The sequence below is a fragment of the Neophocaena asiaeorientalis genome, unplaced genomic scaffold, assembly GCF_003031525.2.
Source record: "Neophocaena asiaeorientalis asiaeorientalis breed wild unplaced genomic scaffold, Neophocaena_asiaeorientalis_V1.1 scaffold433, whole genome shotgun sequence".
Lineage (NCBI taxonomy): Eukaryota > Metazoa > Chordata > Mammalia > Artiodactyla > Phocoenidae > Neophocaena > Neophocaena asiaeorientalis.
In genome coordinates this window covers 1252759-1263477 of record NW_020175040.1, presented here as the reverse complement: position 1 = coordinate 1263477, position 10719 = coordinate 1252759, and the positions used below count along the sequence as shown (strand labels likewise).

General features: G+C 47.9%; 1 protein-coding gene across 1 annotated transcript in view; it reads right to left on the bottom strand.

Annotated features, from left to right (window-relative positions):
• The window catches only part of ACAD9 (acyl-CoA dehydrogenase family member 9), a 56595-nt gene that overhangs the window by 20162 nt on the left and 25714 nt on the right, over positions 1 to 10719 (bottom strand). Inside the window, exons 3-6 of the mRNA XM_024763347.1 lie at positions 5565 to 5666; positions 2279 to 2385; positions 1464 to 1564; positions 659 to 737 (exon numbers count right to left, since the gene is read on the bottom strand). Of these exons, the coding sequence (XP_024619115.1) occupies positions 659 to 737; positions 1464 to 1564; positions 2279 to 2385; positions 5565 to 5666 (389 nt within the window). The remainder of the gene's footprint in view (positions 1 to 658; positions 738 to 1463; positions 1565 to 2278; positions 2386 to 5564; positions 5667 to 10719) is intronic.

The window sequence follows — 10719 nt, the reverse complement described above, 5'->3', positions numbered from 1 at the left end:
GGGAGGGGGAGAGGAGGAGGGGAGGGGAGGAGGAGAGGGGACGGGGAGGGGGAACAGACTTCTCAACAAACTGCTCCATGTAGAACTTATTTGGATCCTAATTCAAGCAACTTGTTTGTAAAAAATAAGTATGAGACAATCAGGGAAGTTTGAACGTTAAGCAGATAGTAAGAAATGATCAAGGTTTAAGTGTACACCGTGACTTTCTCAGGCCCGTCCTGCAGAGATGCACTGAGCTCGTCACGGCTGCCATCCAGGACTGCAGCGTGACGGAGGAAGCACCGAAGCCGGGAGACGGGGGTGGACGTTCACGACACTAAACTTTTGTGTTTCAAAATCCGTGTAATAAAAAGTTAAAAGAATGGACACACAAGAGCAGCTCAGGGAGGTGGGCAGCACTACGGAGGCCTGCGGGCTCAGGAGCCAGGACACCTTGGTTCCCATCCTGCCACTAAGCGGATGGTATGGTGGCGGGTCATGTAACCTCTCTGAGCCACCGTTTCTTCTTCCAAAAAAGGAGGCGCATCACCTGAGGATGACGGTTAAGGGGTGATGTGCCTGCCCTTTATGATCCCTGGAGCATGGGAAGTGGTCAGTGCGTGGTGGTGAAGGTCAGGACGGAGACCCTGACACGGCCACGGAGGCCACGCAGCTGTACCTTGGAGCCATTGAGGACGTAGTGTTTCTTATCTTCACTTAACGTGGCCCTGGTCCGGATGGAGGCAGCATCGCTCCCACTGCGGCGAAAGAAATACGCGGTTGAGGGGTAACGCTGGAGACAAGGCCCCATGGAAAACAAAGGGCCAGCTAATAGACATATTCAGCTTTGCAGCCACAGACAATCTGTAGACAGACGGGCATGTTCCAGTAAACTTCATCTATGAAAACAGGTGGCGAGGTGGGTTTGGCCAACCCCACTCTGTCACATCGGGTGAGAAGGCAGCAGCGACAACGTTTAGGAGGTCTAAACACGGAAATGCCGGCTCACGCGGGCTCTAACCTCCCGCGAGGCGAGCGCAGGGGACCCAGGTCCCCAGGTGGGGAAGCAGGACGGAAAGGGGCTGGATAACGGACTTGCCCTCATGGCGGCTGTGAGACTCGGGGCTCATCACCCCATCTCACTGAACCTCAGTTCACAGCCTGTAAAGTGGGCACAATACCACCCGCCCTTTATACTCTGAAAGTCGCTGTGAAGCCTGAATGCATTACTGTATATAAGGAGGGTTGCAAAGCACAAAGGAATTACAGGTGCTGTCAGCCATGTTATCTCATTTGTAAAGGTCACCAGGAAAGAGAAGTAAGGTAGAGATAAGAGAGCATGAAGAGAATGGGTGAGAATGGGTGAGAAAAGCTGTGGACTCAACTCCCGGGAAGTCTTCAGGGAGGGAAGAAGCCAGCTACCCCTCTTCAGTAAAAAGAAGAGCCCCTGGACCCTGAAGCTGTGAGTGACACACAGGGCTGACCTGGCTGGCTCCGTCAGGCAGAAGGCGGCCACGTGTTCCCCGGAAGCCAGCTTGGGCAGGTACCTGGCCTTCTGCTCCTCGCTGCCGGCCAAGATGATGCCCTGGCAACACACACGGGCTGCTTTCAGCGGTGGCAAGAGAGAAGTGTGTGAAACGTGCTTGCAGAACACAGCCCCTTCTGGAACACGCTTCCTTCACGCAAGAGCTGGCAGCCGCAGTAAAAACTGGGGAGCTGTTGGAGGGTCTGGGGAGCTGGGCTGCCAGGGAGACCCCAAAGTGCACAGTCCAGGGTGGCCTGGCACAGCTCCAGGAAGGGCCTCAGTCTTTCCGGCAATTCCTCCACTTCCCGGCAGGGTGGCCAGAGCCGGGTGGCTGGAGCCACAGCCGGTGCTTGGGCAGCGCCACGCCCGGGCACCAAGCTTGCTGTGCACTCACCCCCTCGGTTTCTACACTGAACAAGAACCACCCAAGGAATGAGCTGTGGGCCCCTGGACCTGCCCTGAAAGACTCCAAGCAGCGGAGTAGGAGGACAGGTGCCAACAGCAGGGGGGACACGCTCAGGCCCCGAGGGAGCCAATCAAGAGGTGGGGTCACCTCCAGCCCGTGGTGAAGGCAGGCTCTACGGAGGCAGTGGCACCTGGCCTGGGCCTGGAAGGATGGGTCAGAGGCGATGGGGCAGGAGGAGGTTTCAAAAGGAGGGACAGGGCCACCGGAGGGCACTGAGCACGGTACAGCAAGGCTGCAGGACAGCGGGCCTTCCTCCGAGACGCTGAGCCGGCTGCCCCCTCGCCACTGCGGAAACCCAGACCCCTGACCTTGAGGCCGATGGCCTGGTGTGCTGCCAGCGTCACGGCGATGGAGCAATCCAGGCTGATGATCTCCCCCAGCCGCGCGTACATGGTGTTGGAGAGGCCCAGGCCACCTAGGGCAGAAACAGGCCAGCTTCACTTACGCTCCAGCCCCAAATTCCTCCCAGGAAAGGCAAGTGGCTTTATAAAGTCAGCTCCCCATTTTTTAAAAATCACAACACAGAATGGTACAAAGGAAACAGAAATTACCCATGAACTTGTCACTCAGAAAGAGCATTTTTCTGCACGTCCTTTCAGACTTCTTCTAGGCATATAAGCATATACAGGTGTATATTTTAATATAAAAATGTAATATTTAACACAAAAACATATAAACACCTAAACATACATAAAGTTACTTGAAATGCTGTGAATACCTCCTATCACAGATCTTGGGCTTCACAGATGTGAACCCCATTCCGAAACCCACCCCCAGCATCTCGGGGCCTCCAGGAAAGGTCTCTCTGCCTGGGATACTGGCATCCGGGGTTGGGTCCTTCTGTCGCAGGGGTGCCCCGTGTGCTGTAGGACGTGGGGTGGCATCCTTGACCTCTGCCCACTAGAAGTTCCCCCTCCTCCACAGTTCTGACAACATAAATGTCTCTAGATGTTGCCAAATGCCCACCCAGGGTCGGGGGGCAAAGTCACCCTCGGAAGGAGTCAGTGTTCTAGGAGCAAAAAGAGAAAACACTAAAAACGCAGACTCCGCTGAACTTGGGTATTCTGCATTTTATCTTCAACTTCCGGCGGTGGTGGGGTGGCCTTGTGTGCACCTTACAAATGACTACCCGAGGCCTAAGGTCGCGCGCGGCCCAACTGCAGCGGGCGCCTTCCACACAAGGGGAGGGCCGAGTCCCTGCAGGGGTGCGCAGCGTCCCCTGCGCTCAGCGGGGACCCAGGGAAGGTCACCCATCACCATGCCGCTTTCAATCAAAATGCTTGAGCTCCTACTTGTCTGACATACTGAAGTCAGTGTTGCTTGTGTAAAAAAAAAAAAGCTGTGTATTTTTTTTCCCATGAAAGTATCAGAAAAATCATGGGGGGAGGACAATCAATGGGGACAGATGACAGGTGGGTGGAGACTGCTTGACGGGGGGAGGGGCTGAGGGGCCGGAAAGACCCGGGGGGTACCCAGGGAACTGGGGGCGGAAACCAGGCTGCCGGTGGAAAGGCCTCTTTTCCAGGATGGCGGTTTCCAACCAGGCTTCAGAACACTCCAGGACTGGGAACAATTCCCGAAAATGTTTTGGGCATGAACATAAGGTTGCTGTCGCCTTAATTTCCCCAGGAAGGATTTAAAAAAAGGAAAGACAATGAAATAGTCCCAAATGTGACCACTGTCATCTCATGAAAGAGCATTTTCACACCCAAGAAGGGGACATAAAACAGGAATAAGGGATGGATTTGTGCAATCACATACACACACACACACCACACACCACACACACACGTGCTGGCATAAAACACAGAGAGATGCAAAAAGACATATTCCAATCTCACACAAAAATTGTCTGGAGGAAAACTTAACTGCTGCTTCTCCTCAGTCAAGAAGTCGTTTCTTAATGATTCTGAAGGGGAAACGTACAATCACCAACCTGGCTGTGTCTGCCAGCTTTCCTCCACTATCCGTTTTCTCCAAACACTTATTTTTCTCAGCTCATGACACCAACTGCCGCTCTGTGGCTCAGCCCCACCTGGTCTCTACTCTAATATTCGACGTGGCCCCCACCTTACGGCAGACAGTTCCTCGGGGCCTGTGAGTTACCGACAAGTGACACCGACAGGTCTCCAGGTGTGGGGAGAGCTCAGTCCCCGGTCCCCAGAGGCTGCAGGTGTAGCTCCCCCCAAGAGGCCTGTGCTGCATCCCGCCACCAGAGGGAGCAGCAACAGCAATTATTTCCTGTTTTCTGCACAGACTGGAACTCCTTCCATGTATTTGGAAACGCGGTGACAGGGATTTCACAGGATGACGAGTAGGAGACGTCCTTTAACAGCTTAATACGCTGCGACAGACACACGTAAACGAAGATTTAACCTGATTAAAACGCACCTCTCAATTAAGGAAATCAGACATCAAACTCGTTTGTTCTATGTTTTCACATTTTGTCTCAGACTGCAGCCTCTGCAGGATAGGTCCCAGTGGGACTTCCTGCATAGGCAGCGAGGGCCCCCACCCTTGGCTGTGGGGTGGGGTGTGCGGGGGGCACAGGTCTCACTGAGATAAACCCGGCAGAGGCAGAACGTCAAGGACAGCTCCCGCGTCCGGGCCTCGCCGTGCAGGCCTAACCCACGGCCTGGCTGGGAGAACGTACCCGGGTGTCACACACCACCTACAGCTCTCGGGTCCAAACCACTGACCCTGTGCTCATGAAGCCGGAAGCCGCCTCAGCCTGGGCTCGGCGGGAGGGCTCAGAGAGCAGGGGGTGCGGGGTGAAGGCCACACGTCTTCGTCAAAAGATCCCGAGAGTGAAAATACAGGGACGTGCGTCCGTGCCAGTGCTTGCGAGGGACTGTGTTTTGTCCCTGCTCCTCCCTCACACACTCCATGCCTGTCCCCTCGCTCCCACAGAACTGAGAGGACCACCCCTACATCAGGCAGGAGACACACAAGCTGCACAACGGGCTCAGTCTAACAGGGCACAGCCACCAGGCGGGGATCCTGGGGGGAAGGCAGGGCCTTCCACTGTAAACCTCCAAGAGCAACGAGCATGGCCCAGAGGACAACAGGCCTGCTCGCAAGCTCCCGAGAGGGCTCCACCTCCCCGAGGCGGCCCGCGCCCCACAGCCGTGCACCCACTCCTTTGGCCGCTGGGCCCTGGCCCCTGGGCGCGCAGCGCGTGGCCTTCCCTACACACAAAAGCACTTGCGGGCCTGGGGCAGCTCCTCTGCCAGAGAGACCACAGGGCTTCACAGTGGAGACCACGCTGCACCGGCCCGAGCTGGCCGGAGGTGATACCCACCCCTCCTTCCTCACCCAAGGGACCCAGAGAGCACAGACATCCTGCAGGGTCCCTCCCCACCTCCGAGGAGGAAGGCAGGGAACTGGATAGCTCTTCCTGCTAAAAAGCCTCTTGGGCCACACACTCACCAGCCAGCCACCCTGGATTTAACCCACAAAGGGACGTTTTACAGCCTGACCTTGGACTTCGTGCATTTTCCAAGGCCACCTTTCTGGAACAGAACCCTTTTTTGGACAAATACGGAGGGTTTTCTTAAAAGCCAAACTGGTTGGGTGGCGGTTTCCTTTACTTACCGTATTCTTCTGGGACTTGCATCCCAAAAAGCCCCAGGCTCTTCAGTTTCTCTAAAGTTTCATTTGGGATTTTTCCCTCTCGGTCGATTTTTTGAGAGTCCACTGCCAAGAGGAAATATTTTGATTAAACGAAATATAACCTATGTTTACACAAATAGAAATAAACAGAACAACTGTTCTATGTTATACAATCGCAGCGTCAGAAACTTCAGACCTGGAAATTGTCTAGCCATGGTTATTCAGCATGTGTTCAATTTTACCTTATTCGCCCAGGAAGAATTGCATTTCAGAAAATTACCACTACCAGGTAATGTTCTGTTTCTTGATCTGGGTGTATTCATTGCGTAAAACTGCAGAAACTATACATTTATGAGACCTAAACTCTTCTGCAGGCATTTATGACTAAACTTGAATTTTTGTTTTATCACCTGTACCTTCTAGAAAATTAGACAATAAGCACGCAGCTGCCAGCACTGCCCTAAAACGTTTGGCTACGTGGCCAGACTCCAGGCAGCTTCTGGACCCAGCGCCACCAGTGTTCAGAACCACACCCTTTCCCCAGAGTCCACAGGTTCCTGAGAACAGGTCAGTCTGTTTACCACCTACACACACAATCATCACAGCAAAACTCAACCATCACTGTGTTAGGTCTGCAGCTGCACACTTTCATAAGAACCAAGTAAAAGTGTTTCATCAACTGCCAACAAATTAAACTTCATCACTATTATAAATCATAAAAACAACCATAATCACGCTTATAAATTTTTATACATATGGGTCACTAATGAGAAATATAGGTTCCCCAAATGGAGTCCAAACCCCTGTTTTTTTTTTTTGTTTTTTTTTTTGCAGTACGCGGGCCTCTCACCGTTGTGGCCTCTCCCGTTGCGGAGCACAGGCTCCAGACGCGCAGGCTCAGCGGCCGTGGCTCACGGGCCCAGCCGCTCCGCGGCACGTGGGATCTCCCCGGACCGGGGCACGAATCCGCGTCCCCTGCATCGGCAGGCGGACTCTCAACCACTGCGCCACCAGGGAAGCCCCAAACCCCCCATTTTTTACTTTTTCAATTCTACTGACATATGTAATTGGCACACAATAAACTGCACATATTTAGAATAATCTTTTGAGTTCTGACATCTGTTCACCCACGAAACCATTCGCACAATCAACAAAAGCCTTTCCTTTTCCACCGAAATTTCCTCATGTCCCTCTGTGATCAATCCTTCCCTCCACCTCCATCTCCAGGCAACCACTAATCTTTTCGGCTACAAATTGGTTTGCATTTTTTGAGTTTTTATATAAATGGAATCACAAGGTATTTTTTTTTTTGATCTGGCCTAATTTGGCCTAATGATTTTGAAGTTCATCCATATTGTTGCAAGTATAAATACTTCATTCCTTTTTATTTTTCACTACCTACTGTATGGGTATAAAATTGTTTATCTGTTCACCCCTTGAAGGACATTTGGTTGGTTCCCAGTTTTCGGCCCTTAGAAATAAAGATCCTGTGAACATTCATATTCAAGTTTTGGTGCAACCACATGTTTTCATTTCACTTTGGAGCGCAGTGGCTGGGCTGTACGGTAGGGTATGTTCAACTCTGAAGAAACTGCCAGGATCTGGGAAGACTTCCTTCCCGCAAGATGGAGATACAGGGACTGGATTTATCTCGCTACCTTAGAATACAGGATATTAGATACGAGGAGGAAGAGTCATGTGTTACTAGTAGTAAAGAATCAGTCTGAGACCATGCATTCTCAACAGGGCAACATCACCCCCAAGGGGGTGAAAACGGTTCTGGAGGAAGGGGAGCAAAAAAATATTTTTTTATGTATAAAGCACAGTAACACGTATAATACATAAACAGATAATAATATAGTTGTGGCATTAAAATTTCACAGAGGGATGTGATTAGGGTAAAAAGATGTCTAAAAAGGCTCTGGGGGAAGAGAGAGCAGTAAAAAAAAGTTGAAAACAGTGCCCTACAGGCTTCCTCTGCTCCTTCTAATAACACTTAAAGGCACGTCTCGAATGGATCAAACTATTCCAAGTAACTTAATCGAGCCCTGGAACAAAGCTTAAGACCATACTACACACACACACACACAGCACCAAGAATGTAAACTCCACAATGACTGGCATCCAAGAGAAAACCACCAGGCACATGAAGAAGCAGGAAAATATGAGTGATAATGAGAAGAAAATCAATCAACTGAACATGACCCAGAAGTAACAAAGGTGCCAGTGGACAAGAGTATCACATGAGTTATTACAGGGGCTTCCCTGGTGGCGCAGTGGTTGAGAGTCCGCCTGCCAATGCAGGGGACACGGGTTCGTGCCCCGGTCCGGGAAGATCCCACATGCCGCGGAGCACCTAAGCCCGTGCGCCACAACTACTGAGCCTGCATGCCACAACTACTGAAGCCCGTGTGCCTAGAGCCCGTGCTCCACAGCAAGAGAAGCCACCACAATGAGAAGCCTGCACACCACAATGAAGAGTAGCCCCCACTCGCTGCAACTAGAGAAAGTCCACATGCAGCAACGAAGACCCAACACAGCCAAAAATAAATAAATTTATTCTAAAAAAAGAGTTATTATAACCAAATGCTCAAAAACGTAGAAGAAAATATGAGCATATTAAGGAGAGACATGGAAAAATAAAAAGACATAAATCAAATTTCCAGAGATGAAACAATGCTTAAGATGAAAAACACTGGATCGGATTAACAGCAGACCAAATACCAGGGGGAAAGGAAGATTAGTGAACATAAGACATAATAATAAAAGCTATACAAAATTTAAAAGACAAAAAGCAACAACAGAGCGTCAGTGAGTCATGGGACAACCTCAAGCAAATATATATATCTTTATATATGTATATCTTTTTTATAGATATGTATGCTTTATATATATATATAAAATCTCCAAAGGAGAGCAGGGAGGAAGGAGTGTGGGAATGTGGTATGGTTGGTGATAAAACAATGTTTAAAGAAATAATGACCAAAATTTACCAAAGTTGATAAACACACAGATCCAAGAAGTTCAAAGGACCCTGAGAAAAATGTGAAGAAAACTACACTAATATCAGTTTCTCTAAAACCACTTAAAAGCAGCCAGATACGAAGAAACAGACATGAAAAAAACCGAAGATAATATGGTAGCAGACATCTCATCAGAAACAATGCTCAAACAGAAGAGACCGCTAAAAGAAAAATGTTGTCAACACAGAAATCTTTTCTGATGAAACAGACTTTCCAGATACATAAAAGCTGTAGATACTCACCCCTGCAAAGCTGCACCACAAGAAAACTGAAAAGAAGTCCCTCCCACAGAAGAATGATGGTACCAAGAGGAAGTCAATACATAAAATGGTCAATTTTATTCCATGTACATTTTATGACAGACAGAAAGAAAGGAAGGAAGGAAGGAAGGAAGGAAGGAAGGATGGAAGGAAGGAAGGAAATAAAGTATTGTAGGGTTTATAAAGAATGTAGAAATAAAATGTATGAAACAGAACATGGGCTGGGAAAGCAGAAATGTAAGGTTCTTACACCATACATGAAGTGGTATAATATTAGCCGAAAGCAGATTTTGATACATAGTATATGTTTACATACTATAAATTCTAAAGCAACCACTTATAAAACACAAGAGGTATAACTAATAAACCAACCAAAAAGATAAAATGGAATCATAAAAAATACTCCATTAATCCAAAAAGAGCAGGAAAAGAGGGAAAAAGATCAAAGACAATATGGGACAAATAAACAGCTAGATGCTAACGTTAAACCCAACTATATATGTGTCAATAATTACATTAAAATAATCATATATCAAAAACCAATTAAAAGGCACAGAATGGGGGAGGGTGAAATGGGTAAAGGAGATCAAGTGTATGGTGACAGATGGAAACTGAAGTTTTGGTACTATGGCATAATATACACAGAAATAGGAATATAGTGTTGTACACAGGAAACTTATAATGTTACAGACCAACATTACCTCGATAAAAAATAAATTAAAAAAAGGAGGGCTTCCCTGATGGCACAATGGTTAAGAATCTGCCTGCCAATGTAGGGGACACGGGTTTGAGCCCTGGTCCGGGAATATCCTACATGCTGTGAAGCAACGAAGCCCATGTGCTACAACTACTGAGCCTGTGCTCTACAGCCCATGAGCCACAACTACTGAGCCCATGTGCCACAACTACTGAAGCGCACGTGCCTAGAGCCCATGCTCCACAACAAGAGAAGCCACCGCAATGAGAAGCCCGCGCTCCACAACCAAGAGTAGCCCCTGCTCACTGCAACTAGAGAAAGCCCGCACCCAGCAACGAAGACCCAACGCGGTCAAAAATAAAAAAATTAAATTTATTAAAAAAAGAAAAAAGGAAAAAAGACTGTCAAATTGGATTAAAAAAACAATATTCAACTACGCTGCCCATAAGAAATCACTTTTTCATTTTTATTTTAAACTTTTATTTTCACATAATTTTAGATTTAAAGAAAAGTCACAAAAATAGTATAGGGTTCCCGTATACTCTTCATCCAACTTCTCCTAACAGAAGCTAATAGAACCATGGGGAAACTATCAAAATTAAGAAATGGACATTCATACAATATTATTAAGTTACAGAATTAATTTGAATTTCATCAGTTTGTCCATTAATAGCCTATTTCTTTCCTGGGATCCAATCCAGGATCCCAACTGTATTTAGCTGTCATGTCCCCTTAACATCCTCCAGAGTGAATCCAACAATACAAAAAAGGATAATATATCACAACCAAGGGGAACTATCCTGGGAATGTAAGTGTCATTCAGTGTTCAAAACCCAATGTAATTTACTACGTCAACAGAATAAACAGTAAAAAAACATAATCATCTTCACAGATGCAAAAAAACACTGGACACAATTTGATACAATTTATGATGAAAACACGCGACAAACCAGAAATAAAGGGAAACTTCCTTAACCTGGTACAGGGCGCTCCAAAAAAATGTACAGCTAACTCATACTTAATGGTAAAAGACAATGTTTTCTCCCTAAAATCAGGCACAAGGCAAGGACGTTGGCTCTGACCACTCCTATTCGACATACTAGAGATGTTAGCCATTGAATTAAACAAAGAAAAGAAAGGGAAACCAGGCTGGAAAT